The 26,720-nt window shown below is 37.5% G+C and overlaps 1 protein-coding gene across 1 annotated transcript in view; it reads left to right on the top strand.

Moving 5' to 3' along the window:
- Positions 1 to 26,720, top strand: part of PREX2 (phosphatidylinositol-3,4,5-trisphosphate dependent Rac exchange factor 2) — a 264,759-nt gene that overhangs the window by 56,051 nt on the left and 181,988 nt on the right. Inside the window, exons 6-8 of the mRNA XM_008062862.1 lie at positions 1,657 to 1,818; positions 10,393 to 10,526; positions 17,388 to 17,491. Of these exons, the coding sequence (XP_008061053.1) occupies positions 1,657 to 1,818; positions 10,393 to 10,526; positions 17,388 to 17,491 (400 nt within the window). The remainder of the gene's footprint in view (positions 1 to 1,656; positions 1,819 to 10,392; positions 10,527 to 17,387; positions 17,492 to 26,720) is intronic.

The following is a 26,720-nucleotide window of genomic DNA, read 5'->3' on the forward strand; positions in this document are numbered from 1 at the left end:
GGTGTTAGGACAGAGTGTGACCATATTGAAATATCGAATGCAGGCTCAAGGTTTACAGCAGAATTTTCAACAATATCTATCAGAACTCAAAGAGTATGACAACTGCCTATTTCCCCAGTGTTTGCTGAGATTTTCAAGACTTGTCTCAGAAGTTCTGTAGTTGTGTTAGTTCCATGATGATGGCAACCGTAGTACAAAAACAAATGACTAATTAAAAAGCATTGTGGTCACAACTGTGTAGACAGTGGGTGAGGATGTTTAATTTTGTGCTTCTACACAACAACCAACAAAGCCTTTTGATATGTTTCAAAGATTAAAGATCATTCTAGTTTTGATGAATAGAAGAAATATAAATAAAAAACCCTCCCCAAATCCTAAACACAAAAAACAAAAAAAGGAAGCTGTTGAGGGATACATGGCAGTTCATTCATCACAGAGAATGAACCTGAGCAATTGAGAAAAACAGCATGAATTGCTCCTTTAGTGATGGAGTACTGTAGAATTTATAAATTATTGTGCTGGAGTATAAGATATTATTTAAACATTTTGCTTTGTTTGATGTATTTTTATAGTTTCTCAAAAAGTGTTAGAAAGTAATGTGTTTAAATATTTTTTAAATTATGGGACATAGTCATTTGAAGATTTATATTCTGTTAAAGACTCATGAAACAAAATGAAATTAACATATAAAGATGTGCTCCTAGCCAGGCTCGGTGGCTCAACCTGTAATCCCGCGCCTTTGGGAGGCTGAGGTGAGTGGATTGCCTGAGCCCGCGGGTTTGAGACCCACCTGGGCAACTTGGCGAGACCTCTTCTCTACAATAAATAAAAAATTAGCGGGGTGCGGTAGCATGCGCCTGTAGTTCCAGTTACTTGGAAGGCTGAGGTGGAAGGATTGCCGGAGCCCAGCAGGTCGAGGCTGCGGTGGCCGGGAGCGGCCACTGTCCTCCAGCCTGGGCGACAGAGTGAGATTCCAACTTAAAAAAAACAAAAAACAAAAAAATAAATAAATAAAGATGCGCTCCTGTTAGAGCAAAAGTCAAACTTATGAAACAGAAACTACATGCTTCCAGGGAGAGATTTGGCAATTTGAAAGGAGGAGCTTAACTTAGTTTTTAAAAACATAAATTTGAGGGAAAAATTTGGGTGCTGCAAAATGTGCATTAGGGCAATGCTTATTCATTGATTCAACCTTTTTTTTTTTTTTTTTTTTTTAATTGGAGTCTCACTGTGTTGCCCAGGCTGCAGTGCAGTGGCATGCTCATGGCCACTACAGCCTCGACCTACTGGGCTCAGGCAGTCCTTCCGCCTCAACCTTCCAAGTAGCTGCAACTACAGGCACATGCCACAATGCCTGGTTAACTTTTTGATTTATTGTAGAGGCGAAGTCTCACCAAGTTGCCTAGGCTGGTCTTGAACCCATGAACTCAGACAATCCTCTCGCCTCAGCCTCCCAAAGTGCTGGGATTACAGTCTTGAGTCACTGCACCGCTTTTTATTTATTTTATTTTTAATCTCAATCTTAGAGGAGTTTGTGATGTCACTTATACAAACGGCTCTCACGATCGCTGCAGTTTTCATTTCTTGGTCAGTCTGAACCTGCTGTACCAGAAAGCTGAAGATCAAAGGGTGATTTGTTTTTTTGTGTATAAACAGGAGTTGCTGAAGCGGACTCCGCGGAAACATAGTGACTACTCAGCAGTGATGGAAGCCCTCCAAGCCATGAAAGCTGTTTGTTCCAACATAAACGAGGCCAAGAGACAGATGGAGAAATTAGAAGTTTTAGAGGAATGGCAATCTCACATTGAAGGCTGGGAGGTACATACATTTTGCTCAACATTTGAGCTTAAAATAGTTTTATGTCGCAGGCTATGCGCACAGTTATTGGCATTGAATGGAACTATAGATGATCATTTTCCTAGATATTGCTAGAAGACTATAATTGTCTCAAAATTTCTCACTTTTGTTATTACTTTAAGATGTCTTTAAGGTGGCAGTTAATTGATTTAACCTCTACCTGAGAGGTTTGTGATGGAGCAAGGAGATACTGTATGACTATAAACTTTGACATTTCAACCTTTATGTAGTGATTGTTTTTTTTGCCTTCCCTTGGTCAATAAGTACATAGCTTGTAAAGACGGGAGAAAGGTTCAGTGTGTGTGCTGGGAAATTACTTTAGACTCTAAGTTAGGTGTTCAAAGTAAAATTTCATTTTAAGTTTACTTTAAGTTTTGATTTCTTCATTTTTTGAAATGAAGGAACTGGTTATGATCTGGTTTTTAAGATCTATTCAAGATGAAAAATGTTACAGCTTAATGAGCCATTAAAGAAAGATTAACAAAATGTCAAAAAACCAATTGAAGAGTGTGGTTCAGAATTTGCCAAATGTTTACAGCTATGATAACTTTGAATGTCAATTATTTCTCTGGGTTGGAATCCTACCTGGCTTACCACTTTGCAAAGAATAAACTAAAATGTTGTCTTTAAATTGCCTTAGTTTAAGTGAGTGTAAGCTTTGGACTAGGCTAAATTACTTCATGTTATAGAATAAGCAATTAAGATAATTTTTAAAAGTGTAAGAAGGATTGAAGATGCTGTCAGCCAAATATTGCAACACATAAAACCAGGTGGATTGCTTTTATCTGTAAGGCTTTAGAGTTGACACATTTTTTTTAAATCTTCAATGTGTTAGTTTTCATTTGGACCTAAAATTGTGTACAGCCAGATATGTGAAGAAACCTCAAACATGGACCTTAAGGAATTTTCCTGTTTGCTAACTCTGCTATGAATCTTTTAAAATGCAAACTGGGGTCTAACTTAGCTTCCTTTGTCTATATTCTTCCATTTCAAGTGTCCAGGGTGACCTTCCATTCAGCATGAATGCTACCTCTTTCAATCAGTTAAAATGGTTGTGTGTTTTACAGTTGATTTATGATGATAATTCCTTTCCTGGGAAGCCGTTGTCCTGCCGGGATGAGAAAAATAGACTAAAGTTTGCTTTGCAGTTCTGTTGTCACTCAAGCATTGGAAGAAAAACCGAACTTGCTTTAAATTGCCAGATTTGTCAGTGAAATCTGCCAGGCCTTTTACCAAAATATAAAAACTTCAGAGATACTTTTTGGTACTCTAGGGAAGTGGAATCTGTCATAATTTTGTTTTATCCTGGTGTATATCCTAAAACTGAATCTACTGCAGAAGTGAGTGAGTCCTTAAAAATTATTAAATTGTATAGTGTGTACCGGTTATACATGCACCCAAGGGAGAATGTATGTGGGCCATTCTATGCTATATGTAGCCCATAGTAAAGCATACTTTGATTTCACCAACTTTCCAAGTGCAAGAGAAAATGGGGCACTGAGACCCAGGAAACTGACTGGAGTTGAGGGAACTTTGTGGTGTATTCAGGGAAATCAGACAGGAATACAGTCTAGCAGGCAAGAGGAGATAATATGAAAGTCAGATTCCAAGAAGGGTGGCAACACAAATTCTACTTGAGTAGATTTTGACAATGATTGCAAAATCACAGCCATATAGAGATTTGGGAGTTTTGGAAGTTTTGGGGAGTACATCTTGGAGCAGGGCCCAGCCAATGGGTTGGCAACTTGTGATAAGAACTTGATTGCCCGTCCCAGTCCACCACACCAGAGAGTGGGGAACTGTTGATACTCAGGTCTGGTCCCTTCTGGGGAGTTTAGGAGAAACTGCTAATCTCATAGGACATTGTAGGGACGCAGAGTCCTACAGGCTGAATTCAGCCCTGGGAGGAAGCAGAAATGGGTTAAAGAGTTATCTTTGAATTCCTAACAGGAATCATTGCTCAGCTGGTAGACAGCTTTGTTTGTATGTGGGGGCTCCTGGGAGATTAGAACAGGGCCAAGTTCAAATGTAGGGTGGTAAGACAGTTGCACAGAATACAGAATTTCTTGATGAGTTTTTGAGATTAGGAGCCTTGGTTTTATGCTGTGAAACAGCTCCCTCTTTCAGCTCCTTCACGAGTTCCTGAACACCACCTGAAGGACCACCTGAGAGAAGACACTTTTGCTTCAGTAACCAAAATTCTATTGAATGAGATTCCTGTCTGATACACCATGAATTCTCACTATTTCCATCATAGGCGGTTTATTCTCTCATGTAATTATTTTCCCATTAATCAAATGAAGTCTTTTTTTTTAACAATAAAATCTCTCAGGTAAATTGCCTAGCTAGTATTTTGTGCTACTAAATTATTTATATTCCTGTATGCTGAATTTAGGTAAACAAGTCATGGAAATTTATTATTTGCAGATCATATGACAATGAGAAAAGCATGGCTTTTGAGCCAACTTGGTTGTTAGTCAGGATTCGAACACTTTTGACTAATATACGCACCTGTCTGCTGTAGGTGTTATATTATCTCAGGCCCCATGGGTCCCAGCAACAGAAATTAAGAGAAAAATGAATTTAAAAGATATTGAGTAGCTGACAGAATCAATAGAAAAGCTAGAATCAGACTTGAAAAGGGTGTGTTGGCAGCTGGGACTATTTGGTAGTCTCATCAGTGTGCTAGCTAAAATGAATAGGCTTTAATAATCGTTTCCATCTTCATGTTCTCATACGCAAGATTCAAGATAAAAATCCATGATTCAACTAATCTTGCTTGGGTAAGTTTGCTAAGGGAAGCGTAGAAGTTCTTGACTGTCCATCATCCAGTTTACTTTTAGGGGAATACTGATCCTCTATTGAATGTATTATCATCTTGGTGAGTCTCCACAGGTTGCTGAGGATTAGAATCCCCGTTATACAGATTTCAAAACTGAGGGCTATTTAACTTACCTGTGTTCTTGCAGCTAACAGGTGGCAAAGTTTAGATTTGAAAATTGGCAGCCTAATTCTAAAGCTTATATTTCTTTCTTTCTTTTTTTTTAAGTGAGAAAGCAGGGTTTATTGAGAAGACAGAAAAGCTCCCACAGTGGGAGGGGACCTGAAAAGGGGACCTGAAAAGGTTTTAGGGGACCTAAAGCTTATATTTCTATTACCATGTGATATTATATCTATGCAGATAAAAAATTAGCAGATTCTTTGGATAGTTTGTTGTCCTACTTGTCTTTTAAAAGTAAGTTGACTATAGAAATTAATTCTTTTTCAATAATTATGTAGTAACTGTCACTGCAGATCTATAAGTTAATGTTTTAATTGTTCGTTTTTGGAGTTATATCTTTTGTTAGTATAATTTATGATATCTCAGTCATTTATCTTATCTAACAATCAGAACATTCCATAAGATAGTCTACTGATGTTGATTGTAGGGAAATGATTAATATGCCTTGGAAAGGAAGTTTATTAGCTGTTTAATCAGAGTCACTGATTCATTTCATAGAACAGGGCCATTCTCTGTCTGCTTCTTGGTTGATTGATTGTATTGTAATGATACTGGAATGATTCTGAAATAGTTTGACAAAGGAGTATCAATAAACATTACATCATTTAGTAATTCAGCTTTAAGTCCTTGATACGCTTGTTTGAAACTGACCTCCTCAATCTGGAAAAAAAGTTTCAGAATAAAAAATAAGAGGAGGAATTATTAATATATAAAGGTGTTGGAAAAAATGAGATTCAAGATAAGCATTGTGTTTTAGAAGCACAAAGAGAAGCACAACAGAAATTTGACTCCTCTTGATTATCTTTTTACATGGAGAAAAAGAATGCTGTAGGACCATTTTTGTTGTTGTTTAAGCTTGGTAGTGATTTATTTTAAAGTTACAGTACTTATAAAACTCTTTGATAATAAATAGCTTGGATGTTTCCAGTCCTGCTTCTGTAGGACTATTTTTAAATCACCTCTTGTTGGTTTTGGAACCTGTTTGCTGCTTCCATTTGATTGAGTTTGTGCCTGACAGTGTGCTGACATTAAGTCACGTTTCTCGTTATTTCATGGTTGTGAATTATCCAGAGATTGGTGATGGGACCTGTTTCTTTTTGTTCTCTGTATGAGTTGATTTTGCAGATGCAATTTTGTCTACCATCTTGAGATAGAATTGATTTATAGTTGGTCCTTGTTATCTGAGGATTAGTGGTTCTGGAAAAAGACTAGTGAAAGTCCACTTGAAAAGAGGAACAGAATTTCAATTAAATGGGACAGGGGAAAATTTGATGAAACTTAATTTTGATAAAAATAAAACTTATATTGTTAGTCTTTTTTACCTTAAATACAAGAGGGACTCCCCCAAAATGGGAATTATTTTATGGAGGGAGAACCCCTTGTAGTACAGGCTTTTCCTGCTAGATGAGTGTTCTAAGAAGCCATCGGCACCAATGTACCAGTTAGCATTGTTGCAAGAGGTTGCATTCAGTTTCAGTGAAAATTTTTTTTGGAGATTCTTTCAGTGTATTTGCCCATTTCATGATGGATGATATATGAGCACACCTGCCCACACCGTGCTGAGTGTTCAGCACTTTTTGACAAAAAAACGGCATGCCCCCCTTTTCCCACCCTCCCTATTCACCTGACTTTTTTTGTTTGTTTGTTTCCCTGGATGAAAAAAGTCCTCAAAGGGAAATGTTTTGCCTTTGTGGAAGAGAGGAAACAAACAAACGAAAAATGGTAGAAGCAACCAGGCTCGGTGGCTCAGTCTGTAATCCCAGTGCTTTGGGAGGCTGAGGTGAGTGGATTGCCTGAGCCCGCGGGTTCGAGACCCACCCGGGCAACTTGGCGAGACTTCATCTCTACTATAAATAAAAAACCAGCCAGGCGTGGTAGCATGTGCCTGTAGTTCCAGCTACTTGCAAGGCTGAGGCGGAAGAATCGCCGGAGCCCAGCAGGTCTAGGCTGCGGTGGCCGGGAGTGGCCACTGCACTCCAGTCTGGGTGACAGAGTGAGACTCCAACTTCAAAAAAAAAAAAAAAAAAAGAAAAGAAAAGAAAAATGGTAGGAGCAATAAAAGGCATTAACATTGAATGAGTTTGAGCAGTAGAAAAACATCACAATAGTTGTATTGCATCAAACGGAGAGTACTTTGAAGGCAACTGAAGTTAAAACATGTACAAATAAATACATAATTTTTAATAAATAATTCTGTTTTTTTGAGGTCCTCCACTTGTTTAACATAATTCAGGTTATAACTGTAGTCAACATCAAAAAGAGTGCTGAGTCTATTTTTTTAGGGGTGGGATGGTCATATATTATATGACAAAATGTATCATAAAACAATATGATATTCTTTATTTCAGATTTGATTTTATAGTATTTTTTAAAGATTTTTTGTAAGAATTTTTAAATGCTTTATCAATTTTTAAAGAGACTTCTTTGATATCAAAACTATTCTCTTATGAAGCAATATCTGTTGTCATTCTTGTCAATTTTCTTTTCTTTCATTGTGAATGGGTCCAGGTCTGTTAGATCTTCGCCTGGAGAAATTTCAAGGCCTCCTGTCATCTTTCGTCTTTTCCAAGATAGTAGTTTTTTTCTGCAGTCAGTTCATACATATCTGTGGTTTAACGATTCTCAATGATTTTCGACTGCCATTGTCCTAGAAATAATGCACAGATTAAATCATGAGAAATCAAAGGCACAGTGGGCATTCTTTATAGTCTAAAAAGATAAATTCAGTTATAAAGGAAAATGCTGTCAGCTGTTCTGTTAGGATGAAATTTGTAGACAAATCTGCACATTTTGACATAGAGTACATACACAGTTCCTAGGGAATTATTTAATGACTTGTGGACGATATTTCATGTCATGATGGTAGATTATTGTGGTAGAAGATGGTGAAAAGTGATACTGCACTAATTCTTGAAGCCTGCTGTACATGTTAAAGACACATCACTTCAGTGACAGAAATGTTTCAGCCAGGTTCAGTAAAATACAATCCCAGCCAGGCTCGGTGGCTCAGCCTGTAATCCTGCGCTTTGGGAGGCTGAGGCGAGTGGAATGCCTGAGCCCGCGGGTTCGAGACCCGCCTGGGCAACTTGGTGAGACCTCATCTTTACAATAAATCAAAAGATTAGCCAGGCGTGGTAGCGTGTGCCCGTAGTTCCAGCTACTGCGAAGGCTGAGGCGGAAGGATTGCCGGAGCCCAGCAGGTCGAGGCTGCGGTGGCCAGGAGCGGCCACTGCACTCCAGTCTGGGCGACAGAGTGAGACTCCAACAGACTCCAACATAATAAAAGAAAAGAAAAGAAAAGAAAAGAAAAGAAAAGAAAAGAAAATAGAATAGAATAGAATAAAATAAAATAAAATAAAAAATAAATCTGAATGAGGTTATATGTGTATTGTGAGATACACTTTGCAGCATAACCATGAATTCTAGAGGCTATTAATGGTTGGACTTAATGCTGTTCCCTAAAATTTCATTAATAGTTTATTAAACTGATAATTTGTGTTGCTTATGAAAAGAAATGTTAACCTCAAAGAGATTGATTAATCTGTTCCTGTTTTTTGATCAGGAACGAAGAACTAATGGGGATTTATAATCCCTTAGACACAACAGATCAGTAGATTAGCAAGGGGCTTGAGAGTTTCTTATTATATCAATTTGGACTACCTGATTCAAAGAGTCAAACTGCTCAAGTACAGAATGGAGGAAAAAGACCTAGGGCTCTGATTGGCTATGAAAGCCCTTATGAAGTATAAGGTTGCCATTACAGTAAACTCAATTTTATATAAAATACTCCTGGAATTTTTTTTAGTAAAGATAATTACCAACAATTCAGGAACTGTATTGTCAAGATTTTTGTGATATAAGAATGCGTCTATTATCTGCATATGTTAATTTGAAGTATTTACTTAGAAGATTCATTTAACGTGCAAATTAGGATAATATTTGCAATAACGCTTTTATAATGTAAGTACATATTATCCTGCATTGGCTTATATGGGTCACCAAAAGAAATAGTTTAAGGGGACAGTATTCTATACCTTTTGTGAAATTGCTATTAATTAAAACTACTTTCCATAATGTGAAGCATATCTTGTGCATAGATTGCTTCCTAAAATAAAAACAAGTATAATTATACAAGTATAATTGTCCCTTATACAGGAATCAATATTTCCTTTTTTATATTTCAATTCTATTTTAACATTTTTCTAAGGTAGAGATAATATTCTTTATAAATAAGTAATAAGAAATCAATGCCTTTGGGATTGGGATTTATATTCTTATTTCATGAGAGTCTTTGCTTAGTGAATACATGACAAAGTAGATTTTTGCCAAATCTCCATTTGTATATCCACCATCAGGATGAAAAGAAATAATAAAGTAAAACATCTAACGTTTAAAACATGTTTGTAATATGGATAATCAAGAAAACATAATAAAACTCTTTTCTTTTTGGAAATTTGAATTGTCATTGTAGGTATGAGTTGTTTTAATTTAAGTGTTTATAATTGGCCAGAAAAACTATGATCAGTGATTATTGTGGAAATACAAAATTTAAAATTGATATTTTGAATTTGAGATATCAAGTAGTAAAAATAGAAACATTGAGTTAAACAAGAATCAGACACACACACCTCCACATTTAAAGAAACTTCAGTTCTCTTGGAGAAAACACATATTGATCTCTACTGAAAACATCCTTTTTGTGGTCCAACTCAGTTCATTAGTTATGATAGATTAGGTTGTAGAAAGAAACAGACAAAATTATCATGACTCAGAATAGACATCTCTGCACAGTTCTTACCACAGTCTGACTTGTGTTCTGCTCAGTAGGCAGCATTCCTCTGTTGATGATTCAGGGCCCAGACTCCTTCTGTCTACAGTTCCTCTCTACTTCTAGTGGTTAGTACTTGTGTTAAGATTCATTTTCATCACTAATCAGGTAATCTTGGTGGGCACACCGGAAACGCTTACTTAATCAGTGAGTGTGCCTATGCCAACTTTTAAAACATAGGGTGAAAGGCTTTGTGGAAAGTTGCTCCCTTTAAATAATTTTCCTCTTTTTATTTCTTTGCTTTATATTGTCTCCATCCCAGGGATGGATATCTAAATTGAAGCCTGCTAAAAATTTGACAATTTTGTATACTTTTGCATGTGTCCATGGAACCCTTTTTCTATACTCGAGAAGAAAGGAAAATTATGAGCATTAACTTTATGAATTAATTTGAAATAATCTCCTTTCAAAATAACATAGGTAACATGTATTTTATATGCTTGTGTATGTGTATGTATGCAACAAATATGATAAGACACCTACTCCCTTGACAGTGATTCTGTCTGGTGACACTGATTAGGAAGAAACTGGAAAAGGAAAAGAGACCTACACTCAATGTATAACTATCTGTACTGTTTGATCTTTATCTTGTGCATAGATTGCTTCCTAAAATAAAAACAAGTATAATTTTAAGGAGAAAAATAGTTACGTACAAAAGTTTCAACTGAGTAATCAGACATGTTTGCATTTCTCCTGATTTACTTAGGGGTCCAACATCACCGACACCTGCACTGAAATGCTAATGTGTGGAGTCCTACTGAAAATTTCTTCTGGAAATATTCAAGAACGAGTGTTTTTTCTTTTTGATAATCTTTTGGTATACTGCAAAAGAAAACACAGGTAAGATCATACACAGCTCATACTTCAGAAAGGGGTTATCCCTCTCACAGTTTCCCCTTTTTCCTCTGTGCTTTCCAGAACTCATCATCTGTCAGTGAACTTCTTCACATATTCTCAACCTGTTCTGATTTCTCTTCACATTCTTGTAAAACCAAAATGAAATGTCACTGTCATCTGATAACGCTATCTTCCCGGTGACCAAGAGGAAGGTGCTTTGTGTTGCCAACCTACATGCCTCTGGCCCTGTAGGAGAGGCCGATGTGTCTTTCCTGCTTTTGAAGGAGAATCTATCATTTCTCCTTCTTTCTTTAAGAATCCCAGCACATGTGATGTAATATCTCCCTGCCACACATGAGTTTAGTGATTGCTCTAGCTCTTGAATCATTTCCTTCCTTCCTTCGTTCCTTCCTTCTTTCCTATCGGAGTCTCATTCTGTCTCCTAGACTGGAAGACAGTGGCATGATCATGGCTCGCCGTAGCCTTGACCTCCTGGGTTCAGGAGATCCTTCTGCTTCAGCCCTCCAAGTAATTGGAAGTACAGGTGCATGCCACCATACCCAGCTAATTTTTAAAATTTTTTGTAGAGACAAAATCTTGCTATTTTGGCTAGGCTAGTCTCGAACTCCTGGTCTCAAGCAATCCTCCCTTCTCAGTTTCCCAAAGTACTAGGATTATAGATGTGAGCCACCATGCCCAACCTTTGAATAATTTTCTTTCTCTTCTACTCCTGTCACCACTTTTGGGGTATTCGAAACTCACCTGGGTTATCTATCATAAAATTGGACCTGAAAGCCCACAGTCTCTTCACCTGTGATGATCCTTCATTATACCTGAGCCACCTGTCCTATGGTCATACCTGGACCTTGTCAACACCACAGTTATGAAGTTGAAATCTCCATTTTAAGCACTTCACTCTGAATATTATCCCCTCATCCTTCTAGCTCTCCTCTGGTATTCTCACTTATGCTATTATTTGACCACTGACCCTATCACTTTGGCTTCACACATTGTCTAATATTTCCTATCTCCAAAAAAGTCCCTTGTCTTATGTTACACTCTCTCCCTCCTCTCTGCTCTCCTTTACAGCAAACTTTCTTGAAATAGTATGTGTTGCTGCTTCTACTTTCTTGTTTCTTATTCTGTCCTTGACAGCATTCATTGAGGCTTTAGTCCACTTTACTCCACTGATCTGCTCATGTCAAAGTCACTATTGACTTCTGTGTTTCCTAATCCAGGGATCACTTTTCTGCTCTTTAAGGTTTTACTTATTTCATTAGTGTCATTTAACTTAGTTGAGCCATTCCACCTTCTCAAAACCCTTTATTTTCTTTATTCTTGTTGTACCCCACTCTCTTGGCTGAATTATTAGACTACTGTGGGGCTCTACTTTTGACTTCTTTTTCCTCTTCGTATTTGTATAGTCATAGACTCTTTCCAGGTGATTTTATTTAGTCCTGTAGCTTCATGTCCCATATCTAAGTCATTTACTCTTAAATCTATATTCCTTTTTTTTGAGACAGGGTTTCATTCTGTTCCCCAGGTTGGAGTACAGAGGTGCAATCATAACTTACTGCTGCCTCAAACTCCACCTCAGTCTCCAGAGTATCTGGAACTGCATGTGGCATGTGGCATGTGATACCACACCCAGTTAATTTTTTCAATTTTTATTTTTTATTTTTTTTTTGAGTTGGAGTCTCACTCTGTCGCCCAGACTGGAGTGCAGTGGCCGCTCCCGGCCACCGCAGCCTTGGCCTGCTGGGCTCCAGCGATCCTTCCACCTCAGCCTTCCGAGTAGCCAGAATTACAGGCATGCGCTACCACGCCCAGCTGATTTTTTGATTTATTGCAGAGATGAGGTCTCGCTGCCCAGGCGGGTCTCGAACCCGCGGGTTCAGGCAATTCACTCACCTCAGCCTCCCAAAGGTGCGGGATTACAGGCTGAGCCACCGAGCCCGGCTTACAATTTTTTCAATTTTTAATTTTTTTTTGTAGAGACAGGATCTTGCCGTGTTTTCCAAACTGGTCTCAAACTCTTATCTCAAGTGACCCTCCTGCCTCAGCCTTCCAAAGTTCTAGGATTATAGGCATGAGCCACTGTCACTGTGCCTGACTCAAAGCTCTATCCCTAACCTGGAATGTTAATTTCTATATCCTACCTATTGGGCATCTCAGTTGGGATGGCTGTCAAGATTCTCAACCATAGCATGAAAGAACTGAGCTTCTTGATATCCTTTCCTAAAGCTGCTCCTCTGCCAGTTTTCCCCACTTATTTGTTTTCTCAATTCCAAAAATTAGAAGTTAGCCTGGGTTCCTCTCTTTCCCTCAAATTTCCACATCCAGTCCCTTAGAATCTTCCTGAATCCACGTCTAAAACATGCAGAAGTCTCTCCACGTGTCTCCATCACCACCCTACCCTAGGCCACCAACAACCCCCCTTGGGAGAATGTCAACTGACCCACCACACTCTCTCTTACTGCTCCACAACTTATACTCTACACAGAAACCACAGCATCTTTTACAACACAAATCAGATCATGTTGTCACTTTACTCAAAGCCCTCATTGGCTTTCTAGAATAAAATCCACATTCCTTACTCTGGTTTACGGAATTCTGCAGGGTTCAGCCCCTCCCTGCTGGTGATCTTATCACATCCCACTTCTCTAAACACTGTACCCGCCTCCCTTAGCTTTCTTTTTCTCCTATTCCTCAACTATGGTGCTGATGTTCCCTTCTTAGGGCCTTTGCACTGGCTGCTTCCCTGTGTGCCCCTTTCTTTGAGTTTTTCCTGGTCAGATTCTTCATGTTTTTTAGATTTCATATAAATATCACCTAAGAAATGTCTTCCCTGACCACCCCGTCTAATGCAACCTCCCAGTCACTCTTTTATCAATATGTGGAAAGTGCTTGTCACTTGCTGATATGGTCTTCATTGTTTATTCATTTATTTCTTGGTACCTCCAGTAGATTGGACTGCAAGGTACATGGGAACAGGGGTCTTATTGCTTATTCATGGCAATTTCCCTGGAGACTGGAACAAACCTGCCATGTAAAAACCACTCAAGTAATACCTGTAGAGTGAATTATAAATAAATGAAACTCAAGCTAGTCTCCTTTACACCTTAGCTACATTAGTTTAAATAATTTTATGTATTAATGTTACTGATGTAATGTTAATTGTTTTAAATTGTTTTAAATAATGAATATAAGTTTCTTCAGAATGTTCTTATTTTATAGGATTTCTTTTTTAAACTTGGGAAGACTTTTTATTTTGCATGTTGATTAACCAAAATAGTAGAGTAATATTTAACTGAGACTTCCTGAGCTTTAACGTGCTTTCCCCTCACTGTCGGGGCAAGTTCGTTTTAGTGAAATGGTAACAAAAGTCTTCATTAATTTAAAGATAAAGCAAGTGGTTGAAAAAAGCAGGATTTTGAGTGACTGTTTATTCCAGATTCAGAAATTAGAAAACAATAGTCAAACATTTTCTGGCAGAGTGAGAATGAGAGACACAAAACTTACTGATTTCGAAGGGATGATTAAGGGAGTATCATTCTTCATCTCTCGTGATGGGTTTTCCTAAGTCACTCAGCAAGATGCCCAGAGCAATTTAGCAAAAATCTGGCAGATGTGTTGATGATATATAGTCATTTTGCCATGTGGATTGTAACATTAGAATTCTCTGGGAAGATATACTAATCCAAAAGTGCAATGACACCAACTGAGAAAATGTAGGACTGCAACATGTGCCTTCTTGAAAGAGATGAGGTTAGGACTAGAGCCAAAAGATAACTAACTTGCTGTCTAAATCTTAATGAGTTTTCTTTTAATTCCTTTTTACCACATGTTAAAATGAAGCTGTTTATTTCTTTTGCTATACTCTCTTAAATTCTTTACATTTGGTAGCAAGATTAATATTAATAGAAGTGGGTTATAGGAAGGTGTAGGAGAGTCAGTTGAACCTTTTCCAAACTTCCAAATGTTGTAATTATAAGAACCAGAGATTTGATGAATTTTTTTTAACTCTAGATTTATATTCTTTAAAGAGAAGAGTGCTACATTAGGTTATTTCGAATACTATCAATCTTAGGAAAAAGTAGTTTAAAAATAATTAATATAGTATTTAATATATATAACGGGATATTGCTGCATTTGGCTTATAAGATTTAATAGATAGCATATTTAGGTTTTTGCTATTTATATTTTATACCCAATATTTTTTCTAAAATATATATCCATTCTGTGTGTGGTAATAATTTATTCATTTTACCTGCTGCATAATATTCCATTGGTTGAATATGTCACAATTTAATTTAATTTTTTTTTTCCTGTCAGTGAACTTTAAGATTGTTTCTGTTTTTGCTGCTGTTGTAAACATTCTTTGTGCACGTATCCTGGTGACCACTAAAACATATAACTAGGAATGAAATATTATAATATAGGGCATAATTATTTTCAAACTTTTCAGTCTTTAAATTTTAGTGGAGCCATTTTCTGAAGAGATAGAGAATCTATTTGTGCTAAGTGTTATATAATTAATCAGACACTTACTGGAGTTTCAAATTGAGTATTAATATTTGCAGACTGGGGGACTTATATAAGCTTGTTCAGAGTTTACAACAGGATCACAGAAACTTAATACTTTAAAAATATAACTCAGTGGTGGCTCCATATATACGTATATTCAGGATTGTTTTGCCTGTGATTAAAACTAAGTATACTAAGCTTTTTAAATACGATTGGCTTTAAGTATGACATTTCAACTTAAAAGAATTTTTTTTCAAGACACTATAATACTAACCATGATAATTTTTCCTAGCTGAGAGAATTTGTAGTTACTTGTGTATTACTCTGCTTTGCATTCCTCTCTATAGTCAACCTTCTATGATGTAAATTTTCATAGTTACCTGGGCTGAATTCCTAATTCATGGCATTGATTTATGCTTATTAACAAAGAACATGTAGGGATAGTTTTCCAAATGAACATGGGGAGTTCAGGGTGGTAAAGGTTCAGGGCTGACAGATCTACCAGTTAGACTAATTTAATCAATTTTGCTAGGGGTGTGTGTGTGTGTGTGTGTGTGTGTGTGTGTGTGTGTGTGTTTAGTGTCTCAGTCTGTCATCCACACTGGAGGGCACTGCAACCTTAACCTCCTGGGTTCACGTGATCCTCTTACTCTGCCTCCCTAGTAGCTGGGACTACAGGTGCATGCTGCCATGCCTGGCTTATTTTTTTGATTTTTGGAGAGATGCGGTCTTGTTATGTTGCCCAGGCTGGTCTCGAACTCTTGGGCTCAAGCAATCCTCTCACCTCAGCCACCTAAAGTACTTTACAGTGATTACAGACGAGTGCCACCATACCAGGCCTTAAATAGTTTTCTTTTGTAGTGATGAACTACTAAGTTTTGCTGAGGGCTTAGGACTGCTAAGCCAGAAATATGCAGTCTTTCCCAAGAAAGGAGTCCAAGGAATGTGATAACTTCTGGAGAAACCTCCCTGTACACACCCCACTGTTACCAGAGCAGATTTCTAACTGCAAGAGGGAGGAGGAGGGGTCTATTGCAGATGCTAAAATATATAGTCACATTGTGTGCCAAGTCTGACTGCTTAACACAATAAGTTAATATTTATTTCAGTATATTAAATTATTAGCCAGATTTTATCAATAAGTCAGATGGAATAGTTCAGGTCAAGTGAAATCTCATGAGTGACTTGCTATTTTTTAATCTCTAATCATTTTTTAGAATCTTTTCTGTTTAATAAAAGAAAAACATTAAAAAAATATATTTCCAGGGTGCTTAGTGATTCAAATGCAAACATACATAACTGCCTAATTCATGGTTACAAATAGTCATCTGTAAACCTGGAATTTTTTTTTTTTTTTTTACTTTGTGTTACATACTTTTTGAGATTAAAGGCTGGCACTAGACATACGATACACAAAGGTTGAAATGTTTTGAACTATTTTAAATAAGTAAGACCTTTATGAAGTGTATTAAGAGACTTGTTCAACAAGCATACAGTAGTCAAGAACAATATAGGAAAAATATTTTTACAGCTGGACATCACTGGGCTTAAGAACCTCCAGCATAGCCAGTTCTTTGGAGTGTAACTACAAGAACCAAATGAACTTTAACTAGGGCTTGAGGAAATTGGCATTACCAGCTAGTTACTAAAAAATGAATAATGAAGGTAAAATAAATTCAAATGAAAATGTAAAATAACCAACATTTAGTGTCTGTAGAGTGACTGGGCACCACTGGTGTCCTATATTGAGCAAAAGCACATACTAACTCTCCCACTTGTATACTATTCTTAGCTCAAAACCTCAATTTATTAAAAAGATTAATATGTAAGTCATATTTTGTAAAGCAACCAGTGCTATTATAAATGAGGAACAGAAGTAACAACACCAAAAAAAAAAAAAAAAGACCGGGAGGAGTGGCTCAACCTGTAATCCCAGCACTTTGGGAGACCAAACGAGAGGACTGCCTGAGCCTGGGGATTTGAGGCCAGCCTGGGCAACTTGGTGAGACCTTATCTCTACAATAAATCACAAAAATTAGCCAGGCGTGGTGGCATGCGTCTGTTGTTCCGGCTATTGGGAAGGCTGAGATGGAAGGATCATCTGAGTCCAGCAGGTCGAGGCTGCAGGGGCCGTGAGCAGCGTGCCACTGTATTCTAGCCTGGGCAACGGAGTGAGACTCCAACTCAAAAAAACAAAAAAACAAAAAATAAACCAACGATCAAACAAAAAATACCAGGGGCCTAACATTTGACGTTGTTGATTGAATTGATGTCTTTTTGACATTGTTTTACATTAAGTTTGAGAACAATGTCTTTGTGATTTCTTTTTATTTGAAGACGGTTGAAGAACAGCAAGGCATCTACAGATGGACATAGGTACCTTTTTCGTGGCCGGATAAATACAGAGGTGATGGAAGTGGAGAATGTGGATGATGGCACAGGTAAGTGATTAGTGGGAATCACTATGACCAACTCCCTCTTAAGACAGATTTCTCCCTTGAATATTTCATCTGCAGTGTCTTAGAACTTAGAAATACTTTGTTTGGTAGAGACGTTGGGTAGGGGGAAGAGAAAAGGAAGATAAGGGAGTGAAGCACTATTGTAAAAGTGGAGAATTATATACCAGAACACCCCAGCTATTCAACACAGATCCAGAGAAATGGCTGAGTAGTGTCCTGTGGCATTCACAGTTCTCTGGAACAGAGAGTATTGTGCAGAAAATATTTAATGAATGATTTTCTTTAAATTATACCATTTTATAGGTCTATATATATTTTGTTCCATAATATATTCACTGTAGGAGATATCAAACTCTACATTTGTTTTAACTATACCGTTATTCAGATAGATAGGCTGGCAATTTGCTTGTAAAGGGAAGTTGTATATGGGAGTGGTTTGAATAATTTTAAAACCTTGTTACTCAAAGGTAGTAAATTTTTGCTCTATTGATTTGAAGGTATGGACTTTTACAAGCAAGTCTATGAAATCGTGATTAATCACAGACATTAAATAAAATGAAGTTAACATAAATTTTATTTACTATTTGAACAAGAGTTGTCTATAAAATGAATGCTTAGTAAATTGAAGTACATTTTTCCCCAATGACTTTAATTATAATTTCACAGATATGTCTCTAAGAGAAAAGACAAGATGAAATAAAATACTGGGGGATCAAAAAATGTATACACATTTTAAGAGATGTTAGATGTTTTCTATGTCGTACTTTTTGAAGTAGAAGTAAATTACACTAGCAATGTGTAGTATGATGTTCTCTCAACCATACTTCCTCCATTTTCTTGGACTGTCCTGCCTGTTGCATGGTGATGCTACCATTCATTTGATGAACACCATCTTTTGAGTAAACGTCATACTTACAATGTGTATACATTTTTTGGTCACTCCTGGTTTATTAAGTATTGCTACGTGGTTTTGATTTTTATATAGACAAATATTTTTATTTTAAAAAATTAGCTACATGTGGTGGCATATGTCTGCTACTCAGGAGGCTGAGGTAGGATGATTATTTGATCCATGAGTCTGAAACTGCTGTGAGCTATGTTGGTGGAACCACACTCCATCCTGGGTGACAGAGCAAGAACCTATCTCTGAGAGAGAGAGAGAGAGAGAGAGAGAGAGAGAGAGAGAGAGAGAGAGAGAGAGAGAGAGAGAGAGAGAGAGCTTTATACTATTTAATATAAACACAGGATGAGGTACATACCTTCATTTTCGTTCCAAGGTCCCAGAGGGGAGATGAATGTTTATAATCTGTCAGGGGACAGATGTTCAAATGCTCACCTGTAGGCCATTTCTCTATACCATTGTTTGCTTCCTAACAAATTGTCAAATACTTCAAATAGTGAACTATGATTGCTGTAGGTGAGGGAAAAGGACTTGCAGTGAGTAAAAACTCCCAGGTAGTGCCTGAGACTGGACACTCACCTGGGAGCCATAGCATAGAGTCATTGGGTGGAGAGGTTCCTCAGTATCTAAATGTGGGGTCGAAGTGTGGAGCTGTCAGACAGCTGGCACAGGTAGATATCCCACTTCAGATCCCTTTTTGTGCTGCATAATGTATTGCTGTTGCAAATACTCCCATGCTAATATGTGGGACCTAGTTGGCTATCTTGCTTTAGTGTATGTAACATTATTTTTTATAAAGTGACAATAACTTATTTTATGCTTTCTAAGAAGACTGTGTTATGACATTTAGAAATGTTATCTGTCTAAAATGTTAGGAGCTATCTTGCCTCTGTAATCTGAATGTTCAGAAGAACACCCAAATACCCACTTTGTGCTTGAGTTGGGAGGAAGTCAGATAGTAGAAGAGGTATACTCAAACCCTCCACTCTGTTCTTTGTTGACCCTATCTACTCCTAATGGAATCACCTTTTCCCCTATTGTTTTGACACTTTCTTTATTTTCTTCCTTTTTGATGTCTTTTCCCTGGGCATAGAGCTCCTGGCCTCCCTGGTAGTCATAAGTGAATCATGATAGTGATTACTATGGTTACTATGCCTGTGGGCAACTGTGACACTAGATGAAGAAACTTAAGATCCCAGGGCCTTTGGGCATAAATGCAATCCTTAGTGACACAACATGGTTGGGGAGTGAGATCCTTTCAGGAGTGACTTGGATAGAGCTTTTACACAAATGGCCCTCGAATTCAATCCCATAAAAACATTCTTACTCATGCTAGTGAGATTCTAACCTTTAGGGCCTCATTTCCCAGGGCAAGGGGAATTGTGGAACACAGGGCCTAAGACACTGTTGGGTATGAATTGTGGGAAGACAGGACATGGCAGGATATTTAGTTGTCATGAATTAGTTGCCTGATGGAGCCTTTTGACACAAATCTGCAAGGCTCTGTTTTCATGGAAATAAGATGAAGAAATGTATTAGACTTTGTATTATGCAATTAGGGGCTTCCCCCCTTTCTTTTTTTCTTGAACATTCATAAATAGCATGTAGCTGGAATTTGGCTGCACTCTGTTGCTACAAGGTCACTTAGAGAATTTTCAGGCTGCAACTGAATATCTTCTTGCAAAAAAAAAATTGTATTTTTCTCATAGGCGTATCTGCTGGGTCTCTGGGGAAAGTATGCATCTTCTGCCAGGCTTGGAAATTCAAAAATCAAATTTTTGAAGATTGATAAAATATTGAAGATTGACTAATTTACTTCATTAGCGTTTTAGATGATGCAAATGAAACCAGGTTTAAGCACTAACTCATCCAAGTTTACCCAGCTGTTAGTCTGTACTAACTGTACTCTAGCTGAGGCTAGAGTTAAGTTTGTTGGGCTCCCATGCCCATGCTTTGATGAACAGACAGGAGAGCAGAAGCTCGGGAACCATATGGAGAACAGTGAAAAGGTAAGGCATCATGTACAAAGGTTGATTTTTGGTTGCTTATTTCTTCTAAGAGACAATCTTGTGCTGCACTAACTTTCTCCCTTCCTTCTTTCCTTGTTTGTTTCTGTCATAGACTCTTCATTTCTTTTTGATGAGCTCGGGTTTTAAGTCTGCTCCCCTTTATACTCTGTGAGTGAGGCTCTGATGCCCATAGATCTCAGCAGAGCTGATTAATGTCCACGTGCCAAGTATTCCCCACACTTGGACCTTGGATCAGTTGAATAAGTGATGGGCAAATACCATCAGACTCATTTGCCATTGTTGAAACAAACAAACAAACAACAAAAAAAGTCTGTACCATATTTAGTTTTAAATAGTAAAACTGAGTGAATGGAGATACATTTCTAAGCATGCTTAGCACTTTTGATGGATAATTGAATGAAAATGTTTCCCTTACATTTGAATTATACAAATACTGAGTATTTTGTACGGTAGGTATAAATAAAATAATTTTCTAAGGAAGAAGCTCTGTCAGATGACTGCAATGATATAGCTCAAAACTTACAAAAGAAACAATTATACTTGGAACGAGACTAAATAAGCTTTTTTTTAAAAAAAAAATTCTTATTATAAAGATGTGGGGTACAATTCAGGGTTAGGTATACAAACATTGGTCATGCAGGTACTCCTGTTAATGTGGTATGCTTCTCCCTCCCCTAGCAGTTTCCCTCAACTGCCAATCCCACCCCCCCAGCAATGTAAATAAGCTTTTAAACATGTAAATATCTCAAACCTTTTGAGAACTATTATGATTGAAATTTTATTGATACTGCTTAATGCCTTGGATTATATCATAGTTATAGTTTAGTATAAAAATTAAATAGTGTGATGTGTATTTATTTCAATTTATTCTTGGCATTCATTATTTCCTGTTTGAGGAAGATGTTAACTATTGAGTTTATGAACAGATTTTCATTCCACCATTCTCTAGATTCCAACTTTCAGTGAAATCTGACTTAGTTCCCCTTTGAAGATTCTTTATGGAAATATTAATTTGATCATGATGCTATTTTAAAAATCCAGTCGAAAACCAATAGTAGGAAAGTTATTGAATTTACTAGAATTAATTTTCATGGTAATTTTCATAGTGCATGCTTGAAAGCCATTCAAATAATAGCACCAGATCATTAATATTCTCTTTTAAGCACTAGTTTATTTGTGTGGTTGGACTGAGGGTAAGAATTTTGACCATGAGAGATTGTGGTCTGTAGTTCAGTGTTGGGGAAACCATAGATTTCAATACATTAGTCACATTTGAATTGGATAAGATGGAAATATTTTATTCTTAAGATGTTCTTTAAAAGTAGACTCTTTAAAGAAAAAAATTAGCTGTCGTTTTTAATATAAATATTTAAAACATCTTAAGATATGAATATGTTGTTTTTATAAAATTAAATTTTGCTAATCAAAGAAAATTTGGAAGTTGGAGAAAATGATAAAGACAGGAAATAGTAAATAATCCTGTTATTCAAAAACAAATAAATGAGAAGGTATAAAAAATAGTTCCTTCAGTTTTCCTTTGACGTATATATTATTAAAATGCTTAAAAACAAACTATAATTTTACCTTCTTTTTCATTTAAGTAAAGCACCTGCATTACTGTAATGTTAGTTATCTCTATCCTCATGCATTATCACCAAATAAACATAACTTTTATTGTTTCATACTGATCAATCAAACAGATAAATCAGTTACTGTAATGACTATAGCATAAGCTGGATTGAATACATTCTTAATTAAAAAGTAACAATTATGTAACAATGTTGAAAATAGTACTGAGAGTATAATAGTTTTTTTCTGTTACACTTAAATTTTCAATGTTAATAATTTAAGGGAATATTTGAGAATTCAGAAAGGTCAAGAGATGAGCTACCTTTAGAATTTTTAAAAAGGAAAAACCAATAGAATCTTTTTTTTCCTACCATAAATGATGTCATATGCTATTTTGGATGCCAGAAATTTTTCCTCTATTAGCTGATAAAATCAACGATTTATTCCCAAAAGCAATTTTTTGACATTAAATATTCATAATGAGTTAATTATAATTTTTAAAATTTCTCTTAGTAATGTATGCATTCACCGTGTTGATCACCAGAACAAGGATTGAATACGTTATTTAGACCTCAGTTTCTTGATGTTTTGACTAATATATTCCAGCAATTTCTTCTGTTTCTTAGCCTGTGTATATACTTGGATACCATCCATCTTATTGAAATGCAAATTTATTGAAAGGATACCAGCATGTCCACTGAGATTTATAGTGTATCAGTTTTGGAAAAATTTCATCTCATTATACAAAACTGTGCTGAATTATAAGTAAGGCATTTGCAAACTGTATAGCTTCAAGTAATTAGTGACTTGTTCAGGTCTGCCCCTTGAATTTTTCTGTTTTGGGAGAAATCAGTGACTAGAGACTGTAGAATTCAGATATTACACATTTAATATGTGGCAATTTAATTCCATTTTTTTTCTATAAAATTGACAGTTTGGATCCATTGAAGCTTGCAAATTTCTGTGTAGGTCATTTAAATAAGTTATTTTGTTAAAAATTTTTTAATTTTTATTTTAAAATTGTGGGGTACAATTCAGGGTTAGGTATACAAATATTCATTGTGCAGGTACCCTCGCTGATGAGGTGTGTCCCCCGCCCCCCGGGCAGATACTGACTACTGTTAATCCTACCTCCCTGACCCCCTCCACCCCCTCCCCCACAGTTTCCCGCTACTGTCAATCCTTTTCTTACAGTATTATGGTAGTTGTTAAGGCTTCCCCCCACCTTTTTTTTTGAGTTGGAGTCTCACTCTGTTGCCCAGACTGGAGTGCAGTGGCCGCTCCCGGCCACCGCAGCCTCGACCTGCTGGGCTCCGGCGATCCTTCTGCCTCAGCCTTCCAAGCAGCTGGAGCTACAGGCGCGCGCTACCACGCCCAGCTAATTTTTGATTTATTGTGGAGCTGAGGTCTCGCCAAGTTGCCCAGGCGGGTCTCGAACCCATGGGCTCAGGCAATCCACTCACCTCAGCCGCCCAAGGTGCCGGATTACAGGCTGAGCCACCGAGCCCGGCTATCAAGGCCCTTTTATGAGTGAGAACATGTGATTCTCAGATCTTTGTTTCTGTGAAAGATCACTCAGTATTATAAACTCTAATTCCATCCAGGTTGCTGCAAAGTTAATGATTTTGTTCTTCTTTATGGCTGTAATATTCCATTGTGTATATGTACCACATTTTTTTTTTTTTTTTTTGAGTTGGAATCTCACTCTGCCGCCCAGACTGAGTGCAGTGGCCGCTCCCGGCCACTGCAGCCTTGACCTGCTGGGCTCCGGCGATCCTTCTGCCTCAGCCTTCCAAGTAGCTGGAACTACAGGCATGCACTACCACACCCGGCTAATTTTTTTATTTATTGGAGAGATGAGGTCTCGCCTGCCCAGGTGGGTCTCGAACCCACGGGCTCAGGCAATCCACTCACCTCAGTCTCCCAAAGGCGCGGGATTACAGGCTGAGCCACCGAGCCTGGCTCCACATTTTTAATCCAGTCCTCTTTTGATGGGCAGCACGTTTGGTTCCATGTTCTTACTATTGTGAACAATGCTGCAGTAAACATATGTGTGCAGGTATCTTTTGTATAGAGTGATTTGAGTTCTTCCAGGTGTATTGCCAGTAGGGGGATTGCAGGGTCATATGGAAGGTCAAATTTCTACTAAGAACCAAGCAATATTGGACTTTTCCATAAGGTTATTCTTTATGCATGGATTTAATTCTACTTTATTTTATTTTATTTTTTTGAGTTGGAGTCTCACTCCATTGCCTAGGCTGGAGTGCAGTAGCATGCTCATGACCACCCCAGCATCAACCTGCTGGGCTCCAGCAATCCTTCTGCCTCAGCCTTCCAAGTAGCCAGAACTACAGGCACGTGCTACCATGCCCAGCTAATTTTTTGATTTATTGTAGAGATGAGGACTCACCATGTTGCCCAGGCTGGTCTTGAACCCACATGCTCAGGCAATTCACTCACCTCAGCCTCCCAAAGTGCTGGGATTACAGGCTTGAGCCACTGTACCCGGCCTTAATTCTTGTTTTAAAGAATGAAGATATTAACAGTGGGCTATGATTAAAACTATGAAACTATTTATATATCACTACTGCTTTTTAAATAAATGAGAAGCAATTACTTATTTTGTATAACATTTGGTAATTATGATATTATTATGAGTTATGTATATTACATTTTGAGACCTGTTGCATCTACAATTGCATATATGTGTGCATATATGTGTGTATACATATATGCTTAAAATTATGATTTTTAAATTGGTATGATGGAAATTTGCTAGCATACAAAACTTTTTGAAAGGCACATTATTCATTATAATTATTACATGACAGAAGCTGTTTGTTCAAAATATTGTGTTAGCGTAGCAATTAGCCTGTTATTTGGGATAGTAGATTTTACAGTCAGACAATGGTCTCAGTTTCTGTACTTTGAAACAAGAGCCACATGCAGTCAATCACGTGCTCTCTTGTCTTGTTCTGAGTTGAAGGGTGTGATTTCCAAAGGAAGTTGGAAGATGGAGTAGTCAGGCAAGGGCTTATGGAGAAGATGGGTACACTTGAAAGAGGATTGAGAGTCTGTGAGGCAGAGGAGATTGGAGTAGCTTGATGAGAACCTCAGCCTGGGGAACACATAAGTATTCACAAGAAAACCAGGAAAGCTGCAGACAGGAGTGGTGGGAACACGCTGGAACACAATGGAAAAGGGCACTGGTTAGATCGAGTTGAGTCAGTTTATGAAGAATCTTGAAGCAAAGTCTACATGTAGTTTTGACTCAGTGTAGTTGTGAGACTCCCAAGGCTTTTGAGCTAAGTGGCCTGACGGAAAATATTTAAGAGTGAGTCCGCAGGGTATGAAAAGGCCGGTGACTAGAGTCAAGTCATCCACGAAGGGAAGGAAGAAAGAGGTAGATTTACAGAGGGGGCTGACCCAGGGCACATACCTGTGTGATGTCAGGAGTGTTACCCTGATGATTTTACCACATGAACCTGTATTTCCCCCGTGCTCTGTGGGAGGGATACATTGTGTTCATTTTAAAGTAAATCAAGTGTTTATGACTGTAGGCCACATGTGGCTGCTGTGGTTCTCTTTACCTAGAGTTAGGATTAAAGGGGTAACAACTTTAGTGGGAATGTGGGATCTTTTAAACCACAATGCAAGTTTCACTTAGCTAACTATGGCTTGACTCGGGAAGGGGGAGGACAGCCTAAAAGCCTGTGCCTGTTTGTGATTCTGGTCTTGTAAGGTGACAAGTTGTGGGTGGGGAGTGAGTTGTAAACATGGACAGAGTGGAATTTTTTGAAGTTTTTTCACACCATATCAGTGCAATTTCTCAGTTGGTTATTTTTATAGCTCTTAAGGAGGAATTGTAGTATAATTATGAAGTAATACTATTTTCCCACTAATGCCTATTAATATTTATCTGACATGAATTATTAGGTTCTAGTACTTTGTATAGAATGTGAACATGAATTAAATACATAAAGCTAAGTACAAAAATTCCTTTTAAAAATGGATTGTAATTTCTTCATGGGGGAGAATGCTCTGCTAGTTTGAATCTCTGTATTCTCAGAAGTTGTTACTGATTATTCATGGGATTATGGCACATAGTATATAAAATACAGGCTAATGTTTAATATAATTCTATTCTAACTCAAATGTAACATGGAATATTTAAAGACTTCACAACTAAACAGTATCTTTTGATAATGCAGTTGGGGGATTATTAGTTTAACAACAGATAATGTGTGGTGATTTTAGGGCTAACGAAAAAGACTATGGGAACCAGATAATGGGAGAATGAGTGCCAAGCACATCTGTTTCCACTCAAAAACTTTCTAAATAAAATAGATCACTTGAGAAAAACAGCAACAACAAAAGCAACAGGTAGAGTGCCACAAAATCATTCTCTAAACCACCTGTAACTTTCTTGTGGCTTATTTACTGGCTTTCATTACTTAATGACTTACAACAGAAACAGATGAAAGGGGTCAGTTTAATTGGTACAGATGCTGACTCAGGCCTCTGTCATATGTTTTTCCATCTTGGAGTCTTTGCTTTGCAGAAACTGTCATGCCAGTAAAAGTCACCTGCAAGTTATGCTACTCTTCTCTACCTGCTGCTAACCAGAGAGCTGCCGTATGACTTTGCTGTTGACATTTTCAAACCCAGCTTCACCAAAATTATGGTGAGGTATCAAAAAAGACAATTACAT

The sequence above is a fragment of the Carlito syrichta genome, unplaced genomic scaffold, assembly GCF_000164805.1.
Source record: "Carlito syrichta isolate Samal-C Ts95f unplaced genomic scaffold, Tarsius_syrichta-2.0.1 Scaffold305870, whole genome shotgun sequence".
In the NCBI taxonomy this organism is placed as follows: Eukaryota; Metazoa; Chordata; class Mammalia; order Primates; family Tarsiidae; genus Carlito; species Carlito syrichta.